Source organism: Aspergillus nidulans, chromosome VI, assembly GCF_000011425.1.
Source record: "Aspergillus nidulans FGSC A4 chromosome VI".
In the NCBI taxonomy this organism is placed as follows: domain Eukaryota; kingdom Fungi; phylum Ascomycota; class Eurotiomycetes; order Eurotiales; family Aspergillaceae; genus Aspergillus; species Aspergillus nidulans.
Genome location: NC_066262.1, coordinates 3,035,004 through 3,059,439, shown reverse-complemented (window position 1 = coordinate 3,059,439; position 24,436 = coordinate 3,035,004). Strand labels below are relative to the sequence as shown.

Here is a 24,436-nt window from a genome sequence, read left to right as displayed (position 1 = left end):
AGCTGCTTAGAGTCACTCCAGGGGCAGATAATAGAATTCAGCAGGTGCAGAATGATGCAGTGTAGTAAGAACTGGGGTTTTGCCAACATCTCAAGGCGTAATGTCTTTGCCAGTCTGTCAAGTGTGAGGAGCGAGAAGCCGTGGTATCCCTCAATAAGAACTGGCACAAGTGAGTCAACGCAGACCGAGACCCCGGTCAAGACCCGTTTCCCTCATAAACCTCCATAGCCTCTCTAGCCATCTCCGCAGCCTGCACCGAATCCCACATCCCCTCGCGATGCGGCCACTCCTCAAGAGCCCTTAGCGCGCGCTTCGCAATTTCCTTGTTTCCGCATTTCTGGATAATGTAATACAACGGACCGATAACTGCGGTCTCCATCATAAGAGTCGGGCGCGGTCCTGCCTCGCGCGCTCTGTCCTGCACTCCAGCAGTTATCTTTTCTGCCAGATCAACGACTTCTGAAAAGCGTTCACTGTACATATCGCGGATTACGCCTGGGTCTTTGATGAGACAGACGTCTATTATCAGGGAGACTCCTGTGTGGTGCATGCGTAACAGATCGAGGGATTGGAGGTCTTTTGATCGCAATGCAGTGAGATCGAGCATTTTCTGCTCAAAGTGTCGAAGGCCCTGTGCAAAGCTGGCTAGTTGGACTTGCTGTTTCTGCTGCTCCTTCAACAAAACCGCGTAATTTGCAGCAAGCTCAGCGGCCGATAGCGTCTCGCAAAAATTGACAAACGTAACGATCTGATGCAGCGTCCGGTCCCGCGCGAAGCATGCATCTTGGATGCAGTTAAACTCCATAATAGTCGGGTCCGGCCGAGTTACTTGATCTACCGCTAGCGTGGCTAGGTCAAGAGGCGTGTGAGTCTCGGAGAGTCCAAAGTGCGCACTCTGAAGATCCAAATGCACCATTGCGGCAGCAAGAGACCGGTCGATATCCTGTTCAAAGGCTGGATGGGTCTGATACAGCGTATGGTAATTTAGCTTCCGCGTTCCCAACACACGCAGCCCATTTTGAAGGTGCGTAACGGCGCGGCCAAAGTTCCCGCGGATAAGCTCAAACGCGATAAACAAGAGACAGCACAGCAGAACCGTACTTTTGACATGCGGATCATTCGACCCTGATCGCATCCTGGATACGAGGTACCCGATCGACCGCGTATACTGCACCAGCGCAAACCTCTGTGTGCGATTGCTCATGTCCTCAGCGATGACGGGGACTGCTGCCGTCTCTGAGACCTCCTGCAGGGCGCCCAACGCAATGACGGCATGACAGACCGCCGGTTCAGACTGACACATCTGCAGCGCAAGGCAGTTCCACATGCGATGGTCGAGCCACCCACTCATCATAGGAATGGTGAATGAGTAAAAATAATTGAAGAACCGCCGCTCCTCTGCTGATTTGTCAGGCAGCAAAGCACGGAATCGGTACTCGCTGAGCGCCATGGTGGCGCAGAGATGAGGGCTGCGCCTGTTCGAAAGCGGCTCAATCTCGTAGCCGTCACATTTGAAGCCTGCTGCGATACAGCGACGGCACGAGCCTGGAGTCTCGTCGCATTTGAGATGGCGCACCCTGAATGGTTAGTCATCCATTCGAATAGGAAAGACCAAAACACCCACCGACATGTGCGACAACCAGTCCTGGATTTGGGGAGTCGCAGACGGCGCGTTCTTTTCAACTTCTGAGTTTGTTCCATGCCCCAGGGCGCAGTGTACTTGGCCTCATATTGGATCTGATGATGAAGATGATGCCTGGATGGATTGATGGTAGGGCGAGACCCCTGGAGGGGCTGAAAGACAGCTGCACGTGAGCCTTGGCGGAGTCTTGTCGACAAGTCTAGAATGGGCCCAACTCTGCAGAAATGGGAGTCGATACAAGCTGTAGCAGGGGCATGGAATAAGGCGATAAGGGCTTTCACAATGTATTTGCATCAGAAGCCTTCTTTTCCAAAAGATGAATTGGAGCGAGCGGCCAAATACGAGACCAAGGGCTGGTGGATCAAAAGAAATCCAGCAAATGCTTCTTAAAGTAATAGTGGCACAATATGCCGACTATTACAGTTCAAAAACACGGAAGGCTTCCATTATATATTCGTGCGGCTTATGTATTTCTTTTCGCGAAACAACGACAATGATAGACAAATAGACGAAATAGACTAAAGCGGTCTTTTTATTCCCTTGCGGGAAAGCTGTAGATTCGCTGAAATACCAATCAAAAATCAGGTGAATGCAATACGCTTCTGCTGGCAACATCGCTCAATCGCCGATCTGTCTGTTCGTCTGTAGCTCGTATTCAAACTGGTCGAGATGGGGTATAGACGTGGATCCGTGATAGTGAAGAATGTAAACAGAAGAGAAAAAAGAAATATGCTAGAAAACCAGGGTACGCGACAAACAAGACCAAAGAGATTCGTTAATCGTGAGTAGCAAAAGGCAGTCAGCAAAGAAGAAAAAAGATTAAAACGGAAGCTATATACGACCATCAGCATCAGGAGCAGGCACACCCTCATGGGATACCCGGTTATCGAGGCCATAGCCGTTCCCATAGCTAGACGAAGGCCCAGGGCCGGTCGGCGAGCCCCAAGCGTCTGAGCCCCGACTACTTCGCCTCGTTAGGTTCCGGATTTTCGAGGAGAACGACTCATTAACGCTGCGGTTCCTTCGATGTTCAAGGGACATGCGGCGGCCAATAGACGGTCTGGTCTCGGTATTTGCAGTATTGCTGTTTAGTGCCGGTCCAGCAGTCATAGCCCGTGGGAGCAAGCGGCCGAGATTTTCATTGTCAATGACGATGTCGATTGTCCCGGAAGATTCACGCTGGGAACCCGTGCCCGAAAGCGAAGCCATCGAGACCGGGGCCGGAGGAGGTGGTGGCGGGGTATTGTTGTTCAGGTGTTGCAACTCAGGGAGAATTGGCGGCAACGACTTTTCCAACGCCTCCTCGATGTTCACAGTAACAGGGGAGGAACCATAATCATGACTTCCACCGGCGGCGGAGAGCTCGCGCGAGCTTTGGCGGCGATGGTGGATGCTTCGGTTCCGGTCTGAGGAGCGGCTACGTGGAAGATTGGGGTTGTAGTGGGGGTGCAATGGCATGTCCAAGGGTCGGGATGGAGGCTGCACTTCGGGAACTGGCACAGACATGGACCGCGGGATACGCTCGGCTTCGCCTTGATATCTTGCGTCGCTAAGAAGGAGTGGTGCGGTGTCGGTTTGGGGAGGAGCTGATGGGGGAGGAGGCGGAGGAGGAGGCATGGGCTCAGACTCAGAAGGTCCGCTGTATTTTGGATGGCGCATCGCACGAGGAGTTGCAGGAAGGCCTACAGGCCCACCGGAACGTGACGAGTTGGACTCGGAGCTACTGGGATAGTCCGGCGAAGTCTTTGGCGGAAGCACGGTGCGTCCCGGCGTGCGAGGGGTGAATGACTGCACGGAGAAAGGTGGGCTCTCTAGGACACCTCGAGTATATTGGATTTCTCCTGGGAATGGAATGTTGGGGGCGGACGGATTGCGCGCAAGCGAGAGGCGTCGAGCTTCAAGTTCAGCCGCTGCCAGTTCCTTTCGCCTCATTTCAGCAGTAGCAGGGGAAACATTATGATTGGCCTCATTAACCGCTTGTGGCTTCTCAGCAGGTTCGTTGACAGCAGGATTCGTCTCATTTGTTTTGGAGTCGGCATCTTGACGAGTTCGAGAGCCTGGTCGGGTGCGACGTCCGTCAGCAGAGAGTTCACGTCTAGACGCGGATGGACGACGGCTGCGACTCCGGTGACGAGTCCGTCGGTCCCTGTCGCCTGCAACAAATTTGAGCGCATCTTCCGGGTTGGTCATGGGTTCTGGGGAGGGTGGTGATGTGTTTCGTAGTCCTTGTCTATCCGCGCTCCGCCCACGAGTCGACTGCTCGGTCGTATCAGCACGGCTGGCTTTGTGTCGGCTAGTGGAGCGGTTCTGCCGGCGTTCCGACGAGTTTCTGGATCGTGGCTTCCGTACCCTACTTGTACTTCGAGCCTTTGATGTTTGTTTCACAGCGTACTGTGCCAGTTCTTCTGGAGACATGGACACGGGAGAGGAAGGTGAACGCTTTGCAGGCTGAACATAACGCTTCTCGTTGCGTCCTCGTGTGGTATCATTGGATGCAGCTCTCGATTTTGTCTTGCGCGTGCTCAGCATTGTCGAGTCGTCAGTGTTTCGCCTGCCACGACGATGACCAGAGGTCTTCCGTGAGTGGTAGCTCGCCTCGTCCAGGCTGTTGATGTACTGGTCGATACTGCGGCCGCTCACACTGGGACTCTTTGTTGTACTGAAACTGTTGGCGGTAGAAGGAGGGCTCCTGAAACTAGCCGCGAGGGAACCAGATTGGACTTCGTCATGAGATGATTCCCCCGGCAAGAAATTGAGGTGTAAGTTGTCTGGCTTGCGATCTCGAGTGCTTAAGTGACTTTCCGATCGTTCCCTCAATGCTTCGAAGATACCCGGCGTCGGCGATGGTAAGCCCTTGATTGTGGCAAATTTATCTGCGGTTGCTTGGACAGCGGTTTGGGGGCTTGGCTTGAAGCCTTCTTCGGGGTCGTACCGTGCAGAGGGCAGTAAGCCAAGGTCATCCTCCGGCTCTTGCGGTTGGCTAGTGTCATCGTTTTCTGACGTAGACCCATAGTCAACTAATTTTTTGTTCTCTTTAAACAGGAATGTTGGAGGGTGGACATCCACTGGGGTTTCTCCAATTGACGGCAGACGTTGCTTTGAGAAGCCTGGTGTGCCTGTCCGAGAATTCATGGCATTGTTGAGGCTTTGAATATTGTTCAGCTTGTATGACCCGAAGCCCCCAGGTGAAAGGGCAGAAGATCCGGCCGCTGAATCTGCAATTGGAGTGATTCCAGGGGCGTTGGTTGGCGTTCGATCGTCAGATTTGAGGCCAGGGAATCGGAAACGCTGGTTTGGCTGTCCATCGAAAGAAGTGATTAACTTGAGCGACGGAGTCTTGAGCGACTGACGATTGCCTGCAGTAGTTGTCGGGTGAAGGAGACTTGCAGGGTTTTGATACGCAGGCTCCGGCGATCCGACTGGCGACCTACCGGGAATCATATCTTTGAAGTGTGCTTGATGAACTGCCGGAGATGCCCAGGGATCAGAAGGCTCTACCCCAGTACACATGAAGCAGCGAATAGCGAGTTGTTGTTGGGAGTGAGCGACAACATGCTCGCCCCATCGTCGAACAAGGTACGATTGTCGCTGCCAATCGGTCGGCATCACCAGGCACGTCATGAGAATGGCCTCCATGTAGTAATTTTGCGAGACATACACCTCGATTGCATCATCTCTGTCACCTAACCCAATTAAGATCGTAGCCGCAGTGTGCACATCGCCGAGCTCGAGCAGTTTCTGGACAAAGGCCTGGCCGACCTTGTTGGCCTGGGACTGGCCGTTCATCTGACTCAATGCGAGTAACATCCAGTCACCGAGCGAGGTTGGGCCAGCACTGATCATCGATACCATGTGGTCAGTGTCAGACTCGTCAATCCATTGCGCAAGGAGAATGGCTGCAGGGCTGCCTGGGGGGTGGCGGTATACTAAAGAGTCAGTCAAGCTTCCTAAGGGGTACCGGCAAACTTACGCTCATCCTTAATCAACCCCTCAATGTCGCCGTCCCAACCAAACACCATACTCAACATCTGTCGTCGTAGGTCGTCAGGTGTCAGCCGAGCTTCGTCGAGGGGCTGCTGAGATCTGTACGGGACGTCATTGAGGCGTGCGCGAGTAAATGGAAACAGGTCAACATTTTTATCTGCTGGGCTGAACTGAACTTCATTCCTTAAGCGAGAACCCGGCCGCGAACTCTTTACAGACGACATTGATACTGACGAGGCGTATGCAAAGGAAGGCTGGGGGGTTTCTCTGCCGCCGCCGGCTGACGTTAGTGAGAAAGAGGTTGCGGTATGCGCTGATCTTGTAGGGGGAGAGTATGGGGGTTTGTATCTGTCAGAAGAAGCCTTTGAGCTGACGGAGGCTGCACGGCCGCGGGAGGATTCAGGGCTGCTCATCTCGGCGCGTTGTTGCTTTACAGCCTCTATACCACTGGAATCAAAGGGGGCCCGACGCCTTGAATACGAGCCCGATTCCCGCATCTCCGGGGCATCCTGCAATGTGCGTGGGGACTTCGTTCTAGCTCTCATCTGATCCAGAGCTGCGGTCATGGAGTTCGTGGGAGGGTGCTGCACGTTTGCCACCATTGCCGGGTTCTCCAGGTCATATTGCTGAACGGTGAATTGAGGACCGAGCGTGAAAAGGGTGGCGGTCGGTCCGTAGTTAGCAATTCCCAAGGGATTGTCAATTGTGGGAACCGGTTCGTACGTGATATGCTTTGTTTTGACGTCCCAGGCCCAAGTTTCACTACGAAGTTAGCAACGGTACACACTTCACGACCGAACGCTTACCCATCGAGATACTGTATGATTTTTCCGTTCTTCGACCAAGCCATCCATTTTGGTTCTGACGGTGACGAAGTATCGGATCTTTTGAGGACTCGGATTACACGGGGAACGTCCTTCCCCGGAGGCTTCGCAATACTCCATACCCTGAGGTCTCCAATGGCAGACATTGTAGCCAGCATATCGGATTTCTGTTTCGATGACGATGCATGCCATGCTAATGACACAATTGGTGATGGTCCTCGGGACGTGGTCATTGTATGCAAAATGGTGAACGTCGGCAAAAGAGTGGCTATTAGTATTGATCCATTTTGGTATCTGTATGCAATTAGACCAGCAGTCCAGTTACTGGGTTCGAGAAACGCACCCAATCGCGTATGTTCGACAATCGGAGGCCGGTGCCAACGCCGTGATTGGGTCGAAGATCGTTCGACAGGAAACATGCTCTGAGGTCGACGGCTCGAATAGTATTACATCGCCTTTTTCATTTCCTGCACGCAGTCAGCAGAGGCCAATATTATAATGAATAGCAGGTATACCAAAGGCGACATTCCCGTTCCGCATCCACGAAGCGGCCTTTAGCTGCTCGAAGGAAGCAAAACGAGCGATGACACTTCCTGTGAATAAATCCCAGATGATGGCCGTCTTGCTGGCATCGTAGCTGATTACTAGCCGTCCTGCTCCCCTCTCACTCACATTGTCCACCGATATAAAGATGATATCGTCCTTGTGGTTCTCAAACCGCCGTTCAAGGGCTAATGTGTCATGGTGAAGACAAAGGATGGCGGATCCCTGGGCATATAGGAAGAGCGATGCTGTGGACGCACAGGCTTCGAACCTTGCGACAGCCCCCTGCGTTCGGGAAGGCATTGGCGGAGGCACGGACACAATCTTTGACGACCAAGTATCCGGCATGGGATTCCTGTTCCAAGCAACTTCCACCATAATTCCGCCCGAATCCGTGACTTGATAGCACAACCTCCGCTAGGCCAAGTAAGCGGTTCACAGACGCTGAACGGAGCGTCTCAGGAGGTAGGCCAATAACGGAGCTGGGAGCGTTAGAAGCATCACCGTTAAAGCAAGAAATGCATCGAGAAGGGTCGGGATCGAGTCGAGGAAAGATGAAGCGGTCCTGAAAAAAGCTGGAGTCAGCAATAAATCAGCGGTATACGGAGTGAGCGGAGGTGGAATACTCAGAAAAAAAAAAATTCTCCAGAAGAATAAGCGATACCAATCTGCAAGGCGAAGGCGACACAAATGCAGGAGATAGATAGCTCGGCGTTGGTGCTGGTGCTGGGATGATGGAGGGGCGGGGAGGTGTTGGTGATGAAGATCGGCGAGGACGGTGGTACAACCAGCCCGGCGACTCTACAACGACCAGGGAAGCAATCCCCTTATGAAGATACCGACGGAGCAGTCGTCAAGCAAAAGCCCACAAATTAAGATTTAACTTGGACTCGGAGGCAGCAAGCGATGAAGGCAGCGGTAAGGGTCGATCCAAATCTCCAGCATTCAAGCAATGGGAGCGAGGGCCAAGGGACCACTGGCACTTCTGGCAGGACAGGGGCCTTGCAAAGACAGGTAATTAGTGGGCGAGCAGCCTCATGGTGAGGCATAGGCTCGAGCTCAATACCCAACGAGCATCACGAAGGCATCGTCTATCAGGTGTTTGCTCGATTACCGTCCAATTAGTGTCGCACCAGCAGCGTGCCCGAGTGGACTCGGAAATGAAGTTGGAACATCTCGTCTCGCACCTCCAGCAGTGTTCTGCCACTGACACTGGGTTGCACCCTGCGCGATCATAAGACTGTCCATCATTCAGTCGGTTCGAATCCTGGTCTTCACATTGCTGATTGGCTACATAGCCTTCTTCATCTGCAGGCCTCATCACCTGACCGGCCAATGAAATGCGGTAACTGCGGCCTTGGCGGTATCACGGGACCCAGCAGGGCGCGTAAATCGGCGACCGCCAATACTGAGGACTGGCAGTGTTCTTCTTGCGCAGTCGAATGAGATGCCAATATCGCCTCGTTTGCGCACAATGGAAGGCAGCCATCGATAGCAGAGATGGGTCCTCCCCCTATTTAACGGGGTTGCCCACTGCATAGGGTTCCTGGTTCCAAGTCCACCAGCTGCGCTCAACACGTGATGTCATGTCACCGATCAGTGTGACGGGCAGTTGGTGGGTCTCTGTGCGGGGAGAGCCGAGAGCTTGAGCTGGGGAGGTGATGGGATTCTGCTGGACGTCTTAGGATGTGATGAACTCCACCTTTAAGAAAAGAGCTCGCGCTAATGCTCGATACCTCAAGCTGCAGGTTCAAGCCAAGTCGAACGGTTGAACGTATCTCGGTAGCCGCGCTCAGGCATGGATTCGAGTGTGGATGATCGCGGACGTACGTACGAAACCGAAGGATTTTAGACATCACGTTGTTTTCACGTCTAGCTTGCATCCTTCAGCCTTGAACTTGGTGACGCAATCCAAACATGGTTCATTGTGCCTGCGTCGAGTCGGTGATTACCGAGTTAGCAGATGCTAACATGAACCACTGAGCTTGGTGCGATCTCCAACCTCCGTCATTCTCATAACAGACGGTGCGCCGAGTTACGCTGGCCCCGCCTGGCTATTGATGCGGCTGGTAAGGAAAGAAAGGTACTCTGAGTATGCGCGCGACTTAATGGCCAAGACGGCTCAAGACGGGCCGTCACCCGGTCCCTGTCAGGTACGCGCACAGGTACGTGCACTGGTAGGATAAAACAGAGCTTCACGCTCTCAATTTCGATAGATCGGTGAGGGGCAATCTGCTCTGGCTGATCCAGCCAACTTTGGAGGATCGTCCGGTGCGACTAGGGGATAGCTTTCCGAACTCGGCCGTTTCCGAGGCCCCAATGCCAATCCGCGCTCAGGTTTGTGACCCCGGGACTGCACGATACAAGGGGATAAGCTACGGCCTGGGGACATAGCTCAAACGTAGCCGAGTTGCCTTGGTGTGAAGGCCAGGTATCAATTTTGAAACCGTACGTTCAAGAATATTGGCGCAGCGAGGAATCTAGCACTCGGAACAATCCCTGTAGAAGAGACGCCTTCTGGCCTGACATTGCTGATCATCAGCCCCTTTGCTTAGTTGGCCATTGACCTTGCTTCGTGGCACCTCGTTATCGTCAGTATAGTAGTATTGCCATTAATATTAATCGAAACGCTAACGCAGCACATATAGCAAATGTCCGTGTACAAGCACTATTTTATTCAAGGAACGATCTGTTCCTCATGCTGGGATGAAGAAACTCTGAGCACTCCTAAGCAAATTATAGATTTTTACCCATAATCGGCTTGCTCTATTGATAATGGATATATGAATCCAGAGGCGTGACAATTGATAGTTAGTTTATACTCTCTTTACGCACGAAAATACTAGCTTCCACCTGCAGAAAACTTTCGACAAGATCTATTAAATGAGACCAAAAAGTGCAAGGTCAGTTTGTTTCTGAGGCAGACAAGTATGCGAAGAAATACCCGATTCGCTAAAGTAGATACTCTCGATAACCATGCTCCGCCAACAATGCAGAGTATGCGCATCTAATTTTCCAGTAATAAGCAATACCTAATTGACTAATAATGACTGCCAGACAGCGCCATGTAACACGAAATTGTAAACCATGCAGGTCTCATACAACACCCTGCTCAAAACCATGGACGTTTGAAGCTGGTGGTACTTCATGTTCATGACATTGCGTAACAGACTAGTCCTGGCATAGGGCCCAACTATCATCATTCAACTTATGATCGCTCCCACCAGCAGGTCGGTGGTATCAGATATACAAGGGAGTACATCTGGTAACCAATAATAATCATGTCATTCTCCCGACATAGAGCACTAAAATTGATCTCAGAGCTGCCCAAGCACCATTTGCGGGCCGGTGAGATTCGTTGATGGCTCAACCTAGCTGAAGAAACCCAGACAGAGGACTTTCTTAAACTGAATCTAGCTATTGTGAGACGCAAGCATAAATTGTCACAGCTCTCGAAAGGGTCGGGATATATTGGTGAATGATAGGTTTTCTAACATGAACTCCATCCAGGACCGTCGGTTGGGACACCAGTTTGTGGCACTCCACCCCAGACTTACAGTATGCAGGCCTGGCGACAGCCTTGTTGGATATCAAGGTCCCGATTGAATCCGTTGTAGATTCTTTCATTGCCCTATCTAGACGAGGAAGGCTGTAAGAACGGATTCATCGACTTCTTACAGAACTAGCTCTGAAGGACATGGCACTGACAGGATGAGCAGGCACTATCTGGCGCTCGAAGGCGGTTAGCCAATCTTTATCCGGTACATAGCGTCAGATAACGTCTCAACCACAAGGTCATAATCAGCTCCCATTAGAGCTATAATGCGCGTTGCCCAGTATCAAATGTCGGGACTCATCCCTTGTCATGTGTGCAAGAGGTTGCCTCCAATGGAGGCCCATGTTTGAGAGACTGATTGATCGCAAGGCAGCGTTGTGGACAAGTTATATGCGGATGAACAAGAGTTATACCTTGTCACAATTCAGAATTCCCATGCAGAGTCAAAACAGGCCGGTGGCCTTTCATCACCGTTTAGCTTCCACCCAACCTTCCACCCATGCCCTACAATCTGAAGTTATCATGACTTGAAGCTCGACAACCAGGGCTACTGTGAACAGCTTCCAGTTACAGAGGTGAGATAATGGATTGTTCGGGACAGGACTACCCTCATTATTTCAACATTCGAGCTCTAGGGAACTTCAAGGTCACTTGGCAGCTTCTCGGCTCAGGCCGTTCGAGACAGGCTTGAAGACGCTGGAGAAAAGCGACCGACCGTTCCGGCAAAGGCTTAAGAAGAGTATGCCGACCCAATTAGATCCAGTCTGGTAATTGTGGCGCGCAATGACTGCACAAATGATAGGGCGTCCGGATATAATGGGCTTTTGGCAATTCTAATTGCTCTTCATCTCACTCGGCCACGCAGCCCAGGACACCCTGTTTATAACGAAGACATCTTCTAGAGACCCGCCGATTGGGTTGAGCTCACAAAAAGCAGGGTAAGGCTCGACTCCTCTGACTGGACTACCTATTGACTTTGTAAGGCAATGTGCCATTAGTAGAAAGCTGTTGTAACTCCGTAAATCAGCTAGCTGCCTGAAAATTGGGACCTTATTGAAAAGCTATTACTCTTACATTCAAGGCGCAAAGTTTGTCGACCTCAATCCCACATTTTCAATATCATGCAAATGGCTATTGCGTCTGAAGTCGGAAAGTAGATTTGGCCACTGAGTGTCCATTATCCCCACGCAGTGATTATCACAGGCACTGGAGCCTAATTGTGTTCCAGTGGCCCAGTCCAGTGGTCAAATCTCTGACATACTCGACGTCTTGTGAATCAGCGGAGACGCCGATATTCGCGGCAACGCGTCGGTTCGCGATGATAATCGCACAACCCGACAGAAGGCATGAGGCCGAAATCCAAGTTTTCGATGCTAATAAGGCGCCAATCGTATCTTGTGCAGGGCGAGCTGGCATACCTTGAGAAAAAGCCCGGCCTCAACAGCTTAAGATAACGGGTACCATTGTATTGCATCACCAGGCGAGAACAACTTGACGGGTATATTCTTGAGGAGCACCATTTCGATCCACCCCAAGAAGGTGGTGGTGATGGTATGAGACTGCAGGTTACCGGGTCTTAATAGTCTACTATTAATTCTTCTGCAATGTACGTTTTTTAGCGTTTTCTATTCGTGGCACTTGGATTTAGGGTATGTCCGCCAGGAAACGAGAATATGCTTAGTCCTTTAAGCAATACTCCAGATTAGAAGTAATCAAGATGCCAAGGGTATTACTCCCCACTTGGACACGGGGAACTGGCCTGGTCTAGGCCTTGGTCCCTGGGCTTTAAATCTTACAGAGTCATAAACGGCCCGCTAAGGATGCGATGGCTGTAACCCTACCTCGTATTCACTGCAGATCCCCGCCCTGCGCCCCGACAAGTCAGTGGCGCATCGAGCACTCATTCAGAGCCTTTTCATGACCCTCTTGTGGTACCTAACCCATCTAACTGACCAGGTTTGTAGTGCTCATCGAATGCAACCTCCAAGTCGCGTGCAGGCTGCATAATTGCGTCTCAATTGCGTCTCATGATGTGGGCTCCATCCCAGCATCCCCACCGGGAAGCGCATCTCGCTTCTGCATCCTAGCATTGTGACCACTCCAATAGGAGCACGTTTTTTCTAAAACCTAACCAGCTCTAGCATCGTTCCGTCCGCCAAGGATCGAGCTGAATCTCCAGCCGCGTAAGGAGCAGCCCTTCGTGCTAGTCGAGCATGGGGATTGCACCCAATAAATACCACCTTTTCTCCCTGTCTTGACTTGCTTTCCCACCCGCAAACCTACCCGTCATAATCCCTCGTCATAGTCCTGATTGCACACCGAGCAATATGAAGCCTACACTCGCGCTACTCTCCCTCTCTGCCCTCCCTCTGGCCACCGCGTGGGAACTCACCTGGCGCGACTCCTCCGGCAAGGCAGCCACAGAAGAGGGCACCGGTCCGTCGGAATGTATAGTCATCGGCCACGCGAAGGGCCAACTCTTCGTAATGGATGGCCTCTAAAGCTTAAAGAACATTAACATGCTGCTCTTTAAAAATGATAAATGTGAGGGTGAGCCGGCGGGAATGGCGACGGAGTCGTTTGCGAAGGAGGCCAGTGTCGATCTTAAAGGGTTCCAGGTCGTCGAGTATGGTTCTTCCGAGACTGGGAGTGGGAATGCGACGACAACGAAGACGACAACCGATGGTGACGCTGATGGGACTGTGACGCTTCCGACTGTTTCTTCAACGAGCACGAGTACGAGCACGGACGATGAGGATGGGGATGACAACGAAGACGAGGATGGGACGGTCACGCTCCCGACTGTTTCTGCGACAACGACTGCGACAACGACGGATGAGAGTTCTACTGCCGAACCGACTACGACAACCGCGATGGAGTCTGGTTCAGATTCTGAGACCTCGTCTACTGAGCCTACATCTACGGAGTCTGCTGGGGCCGAGGAGCCAACCCCTACGGGGGCATCCTCCAGACTGGCTCCAATCTCGCTGGCTGGCCTTGCCGCGGTGGTCCTGGGTGCTGTTGCGGGCGGCTTCTAGGGAGACTTATCATGATGGGTTACAGTGCAGAAGTTATGATGATGTAGTGAAAGAGGTCTTGGGATATTCATGTAATAATGTAGCTGCTGCGAATGGGTGAGACAGCGTGGAGTATGGACATGGCTTGGTTTTTTACCCGCCTGTACTGTATATGGTACCGAATCAGATGAATCAAATGAGGTGAATTGCCGCTATTGTTGTACAAGCTCGCTTGGAAGACAATACAGATAGATGATACGCCCACGATCATAGATAAGGGCTTTGACTCTACTTCCACCACCCACTCGCGCCGCGCGATCCGCCGTCCGAGTCACTGTGTTGGTTTCGCTCTGCTTCAAGCATACGGTCAAACTCGGCTCGGGCGCGCTCTCGCTCTCGATAGCTGTCATTACCCGTAGCCTCTGCAGCGGGCGGTGCTCGTTGGTATTGCGGTTGAGTTACAGACGGGTTGTAAGACGGATTTTGGTTCTGTTGTCGGATGCGCTCCCAGGCACTACCCTGTGGGGCGGTATTTGTATCTCGGTAATCCGGTGCGATTGGGCTGGCGTCGTCGTCGAAGAATGTGCTGTCATTGTTCTGACCAGATGTCGGTACGCTGGAGCTGTAGGTGTCAGGGTGAGGTGTTGGCCAAGCAGGCGTACTTTGGCTCTCGGCGGGAGTGTTTGAAGGGTAAGTCTGAGATTGGATTGTCGGCGATGCGGACGTATCTGCCGGCTGTGAAGCGGTAGTCGAAGACGACTCCTCAAACCCGCCCTGGTATAGACCCTCTTGGTTGTATAGATCGTCTTCTAACTTGCCCTGAGCCCCTTGAACACGCGCAACCATAGCAGCGCGACGTCTCCTCTCCGCTACCCTTTGATCCACCTTCATGAACTCCTCCCGATGTTGTTTTATCCGCGGATCAGTCGACGCAGCCGCTGCGCTGCGAGACATCGCGTAAGCCGATCCAACAAACCACCCACAGAGCCCGCCAACGAAAGTCGTTTTACAAAGTGATATTATAGTCCGCTGGAAAACAGCCGGGTCCGCCACGCGCATTGCCTTGAGTGTCTCGACATACCGAGTGAAGATGGCCGGTCTATTCGCATCGAGCGGCGGCGCATACTGCTGGAACTCTTTCTTCCTTTGTCCGAGAACAAGGCCTGTTAGCATTCCAAACTCAACGCCAGTGATCAGGCCCCAGCGATTATTGGATGTAGCTTGGCTAATGGTTTCAACGTAGAAGTCCAGCTCGTCCTGCGTCAGAGGGCGGTTCACGATAGCACTGCCGATTTCAAGTTTATGGGCGAGTCTGCGAACGACGGCTCTGTGATAATTTCTCGTGCCGAAGAAGCCGATGTAGAGGGTCTCGAGGCCAGGATGACAGATCGATTTGGGGTCCAGCTTTACGCCGGGCGCCAGAACGGGGGGGAGGCCGAGCGGTCGTGGATTAGAACCAAGGGCGTCGATTTTCTGTGCTAAAGGGTCATTTTCAAGACCCGTTGAGGCCATTGCGGCGGTGGCGGGTAGGGGCTCTGCGGGATGTGGTGGTCGAGCGGAGGGGTTCTTGGAGTTGGAGATTGAAATCGGAGCTAGAAGTTGGAGTCGGAGACATCGTCATGGTGGAGCCGCCAACGCGCAACACGTGACTGATGGGCTGATTTGCTTAGTCATTTCTGTTTTCTTCGTCTTTCCAGCCGGCCGGCGGACGTTTCTCGCCGAGTGGTCAGTTCCCGAGCCCAATTACAATAGTCGGGAGGGCGGGGACAGTCATGCGCTATTGGGAAAGAGTCGGGATAGGCTTCAAAGGTACAACGGTACTTTTCGGTAGTCATTGTGGTAGATTAGGCGGATTGCGGAATGGAACAGACTTAGGGCTAATCTCGGATGGAGGCAGCTGGTCTAGTCGGTCTTAGTTAACAAGTGGAACCAGGTGTAAGTGCGAACAGGCCATGTGCAACTATAATATATGCAGATGACTGCAACCTGAACGCCCACATTCGTGTCAACTTAGCTTTATCACATATTGTTGGTGCCGCCTCTCCACCGCAGTATACCGTCTGATGGAGGAGAGCCAGGCGAAGGAGAGCCCTAGGTCAGGTCCTCAGCTGTACATCTGGAGAGCAGAAAGTGGCCTACTGGAAGTTTTGTTGTCACATTGTGACGGACAACAGAGCTGCGATAACATCGTGAACTAGTTACACAACAGCAGTTGTGGGATGCACCTTCCAGATCAACTGCAAAGCCGCCATCAGCAGACTACTCTTTAATCCCGTATAAGGACCAATCTCCCAAGCCTTTACTCACTGTCCTTATTAAATTTTCTGGTCACTATCTCTTTCTGCCAGATCATCATGCGACTGTTTCACCTACTCGTCACTACCGGCATCTCTGCCTCTCTTACGTGCGCGGCGAATCCTAAGTCCTCTTGGAGTGACTATGTTATTATCGGCGCAGGGCCAGCTGGGTACGTTCTCGCTGCTCGTCTATCAGAAGATCCAAGAGCCACGGTGACCCTGCTGGAGGCTGGACCTGACGGCGGTAATGACCCAAACATCTACACCCCTGGGTTTGCTGGCAGACTTCAAAACACCCAGTATTCGTGGAACTACACCTCCCAACCAGACCCAAGGCGGGGGAATATTCCCGTGCGCTTCCCGCAGGGCCATGCTCTCGGTGGCGGCACGTCCATCAACTTCATGTCCTACTCCCGTGGCGCTGCCAGCGTCTATGACCAGTGGGCGGAAGAGTCAGGAATCGACGGGTTGAGATTCGACAAGATCATCCAGCAGTTCAGGCTCTCTAGCAGTCTGACCATCCCATCCGATATTGAGTACGAAATAGCCGCCAACTCTACGGTCTACGAAAACGGTCCTCTCAAGGTGAGTTACGAGCGAAGGAACACTGGGACCGAGCCGTTTTGGGCAGATGCCCTGGCCGCAACTGTCGCTTCTTCAGCACCTCTTATTGACCCGACAGATGGACGTTCCATTGGCAAGACAATAGGCGGACCGCATACTATCAATATCCGCACTGGCCGACGGTCATCCGCGCAAGAAGCTTACGGACCAATACTCGCCACTCGATCCAACGTGAAGATACTGACGGGCTCAGAGGTGACCAAAATCCATATCCAAAACAGGCGAGCGGTGGCAGTCAACTACGTCTCGAGCGAAAATAGGTCGAACCATACTATTTGGGCCCAGCGGGAGATTATCGTCAGCGCTGGGGCCATTGGGTCGCCCAAGTTGCTGATGCTCTCTGGCCTCGGCCCCAGGGAACATCTTGAGCAGCTCGGCATTGCTGTCGTCAGGGACATTCCGGAAGTCGGCAACAACCTACATGATCATCACAACGCAGTGGTCATGGCACAGATTCCAGAAAACATCACCACCTCATTTACGCTTCGAGCAAACTCCACTCTACTCGCAGAGGCCGAGGCTGAATACAATGCGAACGGCACGGGCTATCTCTCGCAGACACAAACCTCAAGTTGGGTGACCGAGCGGCCCTCTGATACTTTTCTTGACAGTATCAACGCCACCTTCCACAAGAAGCTTCCAAAGGATCGCCCTATCCTATTCTACCAATACACGACATCGGCCATGGCTCCTAATCCGCAGAATAAGAATGTTATATCCGGTTACGTTAGTCTCATCCAGCCTGAGGGTCACGGGTACATTCGACTAGCGAGCGCCGACCATCGTGATGCTCCGCTAATCTTTGCAAATTACTGGAATACCGACGCAGATCTGGCCTTGGAGTTGTATGGATACAAGCAGCTCCGCCGCGCAATGGCCTCAGACATCCTCTCACCAATCGTGCAGGGTGAGCTGTTTCCAGGGCCGGAGGTCCAGAGCGATGAGGATCTGACTCAAGCAATGTTTGCCAGTGCATGGCCATTCCACCACCCCAGTGGAACGTGCTCTCTGGGGAAAGTCATTGACTCCCACTTCCAGATTCCCGGCCTTATCGGCTTGCGCGTGGTGGATTCGAGTGTTTTGCCCTCTCAACCGACCTCTCATATGTCAGGGCCGGTCTATGCGATTGCTGAGCTGGCGTCTCAAATCATTCGGGCGGACTGGCATTGATCTGTTTCACGGTGTTCTTCTCCGTTATCACTTGAAGCCAATATTGAGTCCGGATTGAACTTCCGATAGCTTTGCATGGTTAGTTTAGGCAGTACCAGAATGTATTGTGTCCGCCACGTAAAACTGTATTCCATGCAGATGACTCTTAGCCAAAATTCTGGCCCGTAGGACAGATTCATGAGGCATTCGCTTCTTCGAATTTACCTCTCAAGCTTCACTGACACTAGTTACAGTCACTAGCTTGTTAATATGGCTCTCTCGCCTCCTCTCGGAGGAGAACCCCTCTCTCTGAAGGCAAGACGCCTCAGCAAGAACTCTGATTATGTCAAAGGCGTGATGACAATCGAAGAATACCTTGACCGGGTAGATCCATACACCTCTTCAACACTCCGATGGCCCCTCCTCTTTGACACAAAGCCAGCCTCGCCGGAGGTCACCCAGAAACTCGAACTACAACGCGAAGAGATCCTCAATATCCTTGATGCCCACAGCTTTCCCCCTCGAGCCACTTCCGCCTTATTGTCCAAACCGTCACGAAAAGCGGTTATGCCTCGTCGAAACCAGAAACACTCTTCTCCTTAACCTATATAACTGATCCGTATTCTGCACGCGCACCTCGACCACCACCAAAATTACCATGGACGCAGCTCGCGACGAAGTAGCATCTCTCTTGATAAGAAAGGGAATAAACGGCATTTTCACCGAAATCACCTTCACGAATCAGGCATGGAACCCGATACTCTTCGACCCCCCTGAAACGAACCCTTCCTTTCTGACTTTCAGATACTCCATTGAAGCAGGAGTTGGAGTAATGCATTAGTCTGGCATAAAACATCACTATTTAATGTTGGACTGACGGTCGAGGAGAACAATCCTACACTTGTCATCACGGTATCTCGCCAAGAAAAAAGTGATTGGGCGGCTCTGCATGAGCAGATCAAAGAACTTCTGGTGAAGAAGGACAAGGGAGACCTTGAAGTTGAGTTCTGGTCTGGCCCACTAAAGGAAGTCTGAAGTCCGAATAGAGAAGTCGTTGATGAGGATGATGGTGACTATTGAAGATGGATGAGGCACAGGATTGGAATGCACGGTGGAAGCCGCCGCTAGATATAATCGACCAGGAGGCAGAGAATCAAATAAAGGACAGGAACGAGAGAAAATGAGGCAATTATTACGGCGATGGAATGAAGCATGGACTCGAAGGGTTCTTTATCATTCCGTGGTCTGAGAGACCTGAGCATGAGCGTTGTCAGTCGTCAAAGTCTGTGTGCTTGAGGAGGTTTTGGTGAAACGTGGAGACAAATCCTGTATTACCAATGAAGAATAGGGTTCTATCGCTAAAATTGAGCCTATTTTTTCACGTTGGACATGGAATTTATTTGGCCTCAAATGCCATCTGTATCTGATTTACCGTGCCACTTACTGCAATAACATACACTGGTGTGATATCCTTTTTTGCTTGCTTCTCATTCGTACTCCTATTAGTGCCTTTACTTCCTTTATTCTATTTTATTTTGAATTTAATTGATATAATTATTCATGTAGAAAGTGAGCTATTTTCGTGCTTTTGTAAGATCTTGGTTATCATTTACCTGTCGCGAGCAGCAAGCCTTACATAGGTCGAGGTATTCAATATATTCTCCTTCATTTAATTTATCCACATATATCATTCTTCCCACCTTTCCCCGACGAAGTATGCATGTTTTACAGGGTATTAAAGCTATTCTTGAATGACCTTTACTCGGTCCCTAATAGTCCTACGACTAACCGGGCTGTCATCCTGAAACTTCGGAATGTATTATATGGAGTCCCTTGAGTTGGTAAAATATACACATATTTCTATCTGTTTCTTTTTTTCAAAACACACAAAAACAGGTCATAGACAAAAAAGAAATTGTATGGTAACATACAAAGGTGGTCTCCGTACGACAACAGCATCTATATATATATAACAATGCAACACAGGCGCTAAATGAAACAAAAGAGCAGTCTCAAAGTATACCGCAAGCCACATAAGAGATAGATGAATGGCAAAGATGTGCAGAACTACCTGCTCGTCCCAACAACTGATCGAATCGTAGTCCAGAAGCCTATGAGCTGATCCCAGACAAAGACGCCCAACATCCTCAGCGGGCTCTTGTCTGCTAACAGATACATGGGTTCCATGTTTCTCGGCTCGATCTTCGTCTCCGTCTGGGTCCTCGTATCACCCTGCGTTGTGCTGAGGTGGACTTCCTCCATTGCAGTCGCAGGCGCGGCCTCCTGCTTAACCTTGCGAATAACAAAGTATCCGCCCGGACCTCCCTCGCGCTGACACCAGCCGCCCTCGAACAAGCCTTTGCTAATCGCATCGCGAATAATTCCTGATCTTGTAAGAAGCATGCCCTCTAACCCCTCTACACGAACAAGACAGTTATGCCAGGGCGTAGGGATCTGGAACTCGTAGAGGGGGTTGGTGATCGCCCCAGACTCGGACTCGGACTTGGACTGAGAAATAGAGAGAATAGCCTGTGCGGTTGGTGCCGCACGCACAGCCCCGCGGGGGAAGAGGCGGATGCCAAATTTGGGTCCGGCATTTGTGTGTCTGGAAAAAATCCAGGTTAGTTTCGCTCTAGTGTAATGGATGGGGTTGGACTGGTGAGGCATACGCATGAATACTAAGACGGACATGATGAGGGAAGAGAAGCTCGACAAGGTTTGAGTATGCATGGTTTCGCTATTATCATTATTAGCAAGGCTTGTGAGACGGTTTGTTCAGGGGGTTGTCTGTACGTACCGCAATCATCTCCTCCGCAACCTTAGACGCGATCCTCTTCCTGGCCTTGGAGCCGATATTGCGCTCAGAGAGATACGCGCCTAGATCCTCCAGCATGAACCGGGACTGACCCTGATACAGCGCCAACGTCTCAGAGTGTTTGCGGTCAATGAGGCCCCTCAGATGCTTGCGGTCAATACCGCCAACTGTGTCGAGAAGGAGCCTGCATTTCTGGGCGCTTTCAGTGAGGACCGTTTCAATTGGCTGCGGAATGCTTATGCTGTCGAGCATGTTTGTTGAGAAGGAAGATGTTGACTCTGGAGATGAGAAGAAAAGGTCTTCGAGGCCGGTGAATTGTATGTTAGAGTTGGATGGTTGGTTCTTTGTGGTTGCCTTATACTGGGAGGCAAGAATGGCTCCGTATGAGTCAACGAGGGCATCGTCCACACCAACTGAAAAGAATGTTAGCACGGGCTATTAAGGAGAGAAAGGAGGAACATACTGCAGTCAGAGAAAACATGTCCATCACTGATAACCCACAGGGTCGCACCGGGCTCGTAAATCGAACCAACCTTCTGCACGAAATCATTCAAGTGTTCCAATGCAAGGTACTCTGCTGCATCAGGTACAACTCCTGCTACCTTATCTGGGTTTGATGATTTGCAGGGAAAGGCAGGGAGACAGAACTCGATTTTTTTGTTGTCTTTGATAAACAAGTAGACCCGGTCAATGAAGTACTCTCGGCCAGTAAGGTCCCAGCGGTCGTCATGGCTCGTATTCTTGAGAGTTGTTTCAAAGAGCGTCGTGATCTCCTCGGCTAACCTTAGGTGTGCTGGATTCTTCGGCCCAGCGTTGGATGGTGATGTGGTAAGGAGACGCGAGTTGAGGAGGAGATATGTTCGTGCCCAGGCAAAGAAGTTGGATGATAGAGAGGAAGAAGGTGTAAAGGTCAGGAGACCACGGATCGTAGAGGCGTCGATTTCTTGGAGTTCATGGATTAGGACCGTCTGCCCTTCTGAAGAAGTCAAGGGGAGTGTGATTTGGGTGGTTCTGATAGTCCTTCCAGATTGGAGCCTAGACACCTCACATGGGTCTTGATCCAAGATGGTCTGGTGAATCTCGCCCCAAAGGGACCTGATCTGATTGGCATATCGGCCATCGGCGCCGAGGAGGTTGCCAGTGCTGTCTCGCTGGTAGATGGCAGCGACGTGGTGGTAGACAGAGGTTCCAACGTTGATAGACATGGTGAATGTATGCGGAAATGCTGAGAATGCCAGAAATGCTAGAATGCTAGAATGCTGGAATGCCGGAATGCTGGAAATGCTAAGATGCTAAGAATGCTTGAAAAGGGAATAAAGATGATTGCGACACAATGTGTATAATGCAGAAGATGAGAGGATGCTGTTGTTTGTTTGATGCTGTTGAGAATGAGTTACCTTGATCGCGATCCCAACAGCATCTTAATATACCCCATGTCGGCATCTAGACCCTGTGATACCAGACGTTGTCATTAGGGCTGAGCAGATGCAGAGGATTCACACTGCCTGCTTGCTCCATCGCTAATCCCAGTTCCAAGACTCCACGGAGCTGAACGCGACCCCGTTTCCACACTGTTAAGCTGTACAACCCGAGCCTGATAGAGCCGCAACATGCCTGTATTGCCATATGTGCCGAAAATAGCACTCCATTGGCTCAGTGGTTATTTTTGTGTGCCGACACTGCGAAGCCACGCGAGATGCCGATCGCCTCATGGGTCCAGCGTGGATTGGGTAGCTTACATAGCATTTGAGACTTGGCAGACAGCCTGACCGTCTGTTCAGGGGCACGTAGCATATGGATGCGGCGTTGGAAGGAAGACCGCCATCAAGGTCACATATCGGTGGGGCGGAGACCTGACTATCGTGTAGCCCTAGCGGAGGTAGTCCGCCGCCAAGACCCGCAGCCCGATTTCACGGCGTGCAAGCTAAGTATAGCAGTACCTTCAATGCAAGCTCAGCCTCGTGTTGCTTTCTTCGGCTTATGCTCATTTCTTTGATTGTTGCTGCTTGTGGTCTGTATAGATTCCCTCATGTCATCCCGCTTGTCTTGCAGTCCCATCTCAACTCAATCTTTTCAACTTCTTAACCGCTCTAATTCCACTCACCTGTGTTACCCTCACGGCCACCACCATGCTAGTAACCCTAACAGTCCTCTTTTTGGGCCTCGTCGGTATTCTCGCCAGCTTCCTCACCTACCTCTTCACTCCACCCCAGTTTTTTCCTAAGGGTCTCCCCACAATCCCCTTCTACTACACACTTATCCCGCTGCTAAATCAAACCCTGAAGCGGGCCCCCACCGACCAAGTCACTCTCTACCATCGCTACCTCTCTACCCCTCTGAGAACCCACGGCGCTGTCAAGCTATTTTTTGGCGGCCGGTGGAATATCCTCATCACAAAACCGTCCTACATTGCCGAGGTCCTGAAAAACGAAGATTTATATGCGAAAAGCGGCAATCAGAAGAAAATTCCCCATAGCGTTCTGGCACAATACACTGGGGATAATATTATATCCTCGCATGGCGAGAATTGGAAACTGTACAGCAGCATCTTCAAGCCAGGCTTGCAGCGGGATTATGATCCGTCTGGAATATGGAGGAACGCGTCCCTGCTTGTGCAGATGATCAGCCAGGATATCAAGAGAAAGAGCCCGGTGGATATCAATCCGTTGATGCAGCGGTATGCATTAGCAAACCTGAGCGAGGTTCTGCTGGGAACCACCTTCGACGTAAGTTATTCCGTTCCATGATTCTTGGGTTTTACCCGGAAACTTGTTGAACTGATGGGTTTGGCTTAGACACTGCAAAAGCCGGCCGCCTCTCTGCACGCTTTCCAGCTCCTCATCAAGCCCAAGATCTTTGACCCCATCTTCCTCAACTTCCCTGTTCTAGACTACCTCCCCCTTCAAACCAGGGAGGAGGCTAGAAAATTGGTGACTAGGTTCACTGATGAGCTTATCGAGACGGTCCGGAAGGGCCACACAACCTGCGACCATGAGAAGGAGCACACGAGAAATCTAGGATGTCGTCTTCTATATGCCTGCGAAAGTGGTCTATTCACCGAAATGCAGCTGCGACATAATATGATCAGCGCGTTTCTGGCGGGACACGAGAACCCCCAGTTGTTGCTGGTATCAAGTCTGTTCTTGTTGGCTGAACATCCGGTGCGCTTTGTATTCTCTATACAACTGTGCTTTTAATGGGCTAACAACTGGTAGGAGATGCAGGAAAGCCTACGCGCGGAGATCTCCGCCCTCAACGACCTGGAACCGGCTTACAACGCTTTATCTGCCTTGCCCCTCCTTACATCCACAATCTACGAAGTCCTCCGCCTGTACCCACCAATCAGCCAGCTGATTAACCGCCGCACAACGGCTCCCACCCTCCTCGGGGGAGAGATCCCCATTCCAGCAGGCACATACGTCGGCTACAACGCGTATGCTACAAACCGGGATATAGGCTTCTGGGGTCCAGACGCCAACGAGTTCAAGCCAAGCCGGTGGGGAAATACCATGGAAGAAATAAATGCACTATTTAGAAGGGCGAACGCAAAGGGCGCGTTTATTAGCTTTCACGGCGGGCGGCGCACTTGCTTAGGACAGAGGTTCGCCTTGCTTGAGGGGCGAGTGACACTTGCGAAATTGCTAATGTGTGTTCGATGGGAGATTGATCCTAGCTGGCAGAGGGGGATGACACCAGCCGGGCCGTTGTATGCGCGAAATCTGCAATTGAGGTTCTCGAACATCAGCGGTGCTGGGAAGGCGGGGGCATCTTGAACGACCATAAAAAGGATGTAACTATAATTTCAAGATTTCAGCTTAGCGTGTATCTGAATATAAATCCTCGTCTATCTTCAGGTTTTTGTCGTAATTTGTAAGGTTGAAAAATGCACTAAGCAATTGCATTGCGTTTGTCGCAAGTAACTATAATATATATAGGTAGATAGATATAAATATTGTAGATAACCCTACCTCAATCGCCTTTCCCC

The 24,436-nt window shown here is 51.4% G+C and overlaps 7 protein-coding genes across 7 annotated transcripts, besides 1 other annotated feature; 3 read left to right on the top strand and 4 right to left on the bottom strand.

Moving 5' to 3' along the window:
• Positions 1–24,436: part of a sequence feature (contig 1.47 3364..137873(-1)) that runs on past both edges of the window.
• Positions 197–1,450, bottom strand: ANIA_02700 (uncharacterized protein; the record flags this gene model as incomplete). The annotated part of the gene is made up of 1 exon (XM_655212.1): positions 197–1,450. One exon carries the CDS (start codon positions 1,448–1,450, stop codon positions 197–199), a length of 1,254 nt encoding a protein of 417 aa, XP_660304.1.
• Positions 2,474–7,371, bottom strand: ANIA_02701 (protein hamE; the record flags this gene model as incomplete). The annotated part of the gene is made up of 5 exons (XM_655213.1): positions 2,474–5,568; positions 5,613–6,388; positions 6,433–6,744; positions 6,794–6,917; positions 6,966–7,371. The coding sequence occupies 5 exons, from the start codon at positions 7,369–7,371 to the stop codon at positions 2,474–2,476; spliced, it is 4,713 nt and encodes a 1,570-aa protein (XP_660305.1).
• Positions 12,817–13,796, top strand: ANIA_02702 (uncharacterized protein). The gene has a single exon (XM_050612668.1). The coding sequence runs from the start codon at positions 13,069–13,071 to the stop codon at positions 13,585–13,587; it is 519 nt and encodes a 172-aa protein (XP_050468563.1). The 5' UTR covers positions 12,817–13,068; the 3' UTR covers positions 13,588–13,796.
• On the bottom strand, positions 13,855–15,078 carry ANIA_02703 (putative endo-1,3(4)-beta-glucanase; the record flags this gene model as incomplete). The annotated part of the gene is made up of 1 exon (XM_655215.1): positions 13,855–15,078. The coding sequence occupies one exon, from the start codon at positions 15,076–15,078 to the stop codon at positions 13,855–13,857; it is 1,224 nt and encodes a 407-aa protein (XP_660307.1).
• ANIA_02704 (GMC family oxidoreductase) lies at positions 15,921–18,239 on the top strand (the record flags this gene model as incomplete). Its single annotated transcript, XM_655216.1, has 2 exons — positions 15,921–17,603; positions 17,898–18,239. The coding sequence occupies 2 exons, from the start codon at positions 15,921–15,923 to the stop codon at positions 18,237–18,239; spliced, it is 2,025 nt and encodes a 674-aa protein (XP_660308.1).
• Positions 18,870–21,656, bottom strand: ANIA_02705 (protein ditA; the record flags this gene model as incomplete). The annotated part of the gene is made up of 8 exons (XM_655217.1): positions 18,870–18,962; positions 19,081–19,161; positions 19,426–19,443; positions 19,568–19,595; positions 19,708–20,241; positions 20,306–20,373; positions 20,434–20,864; positions 20,915–21,656. 8 exons carry the CDS (start codon positions 21,654–21,656, stop codon positions 18,870–18,872), a joined length of 1,995 nt encoding a protein of 664 aa, XP_660309.1.
• Positions 22,581–24,224, top strand: ANIA_02706 (putative cytochrome CYP56B1; the record flags this gene model as incomplete). The annotated part of the gene is made up of 3 exons (XM_655218.2): positions 22,581–23,177; positions 23,247–23,612; positions 23,667–24,224. 3 exons carry the CDS (start codon positions 22,581–22,583, stop codon positions 24,222–24,224), a joined length of 1,521 nt encoding a protein of 506 aa, XP_660310.2.

Bases quoted from the DNA above. Each gene is read 5' to 3' on its own strand.
- ANIA_02702 (XM_050612668.1), top strand. From the start codon at position 13,069: ATGCTGCTCTTTAAAAATGATAAATGTGAGGGTGAGCCGGCGGGAATG.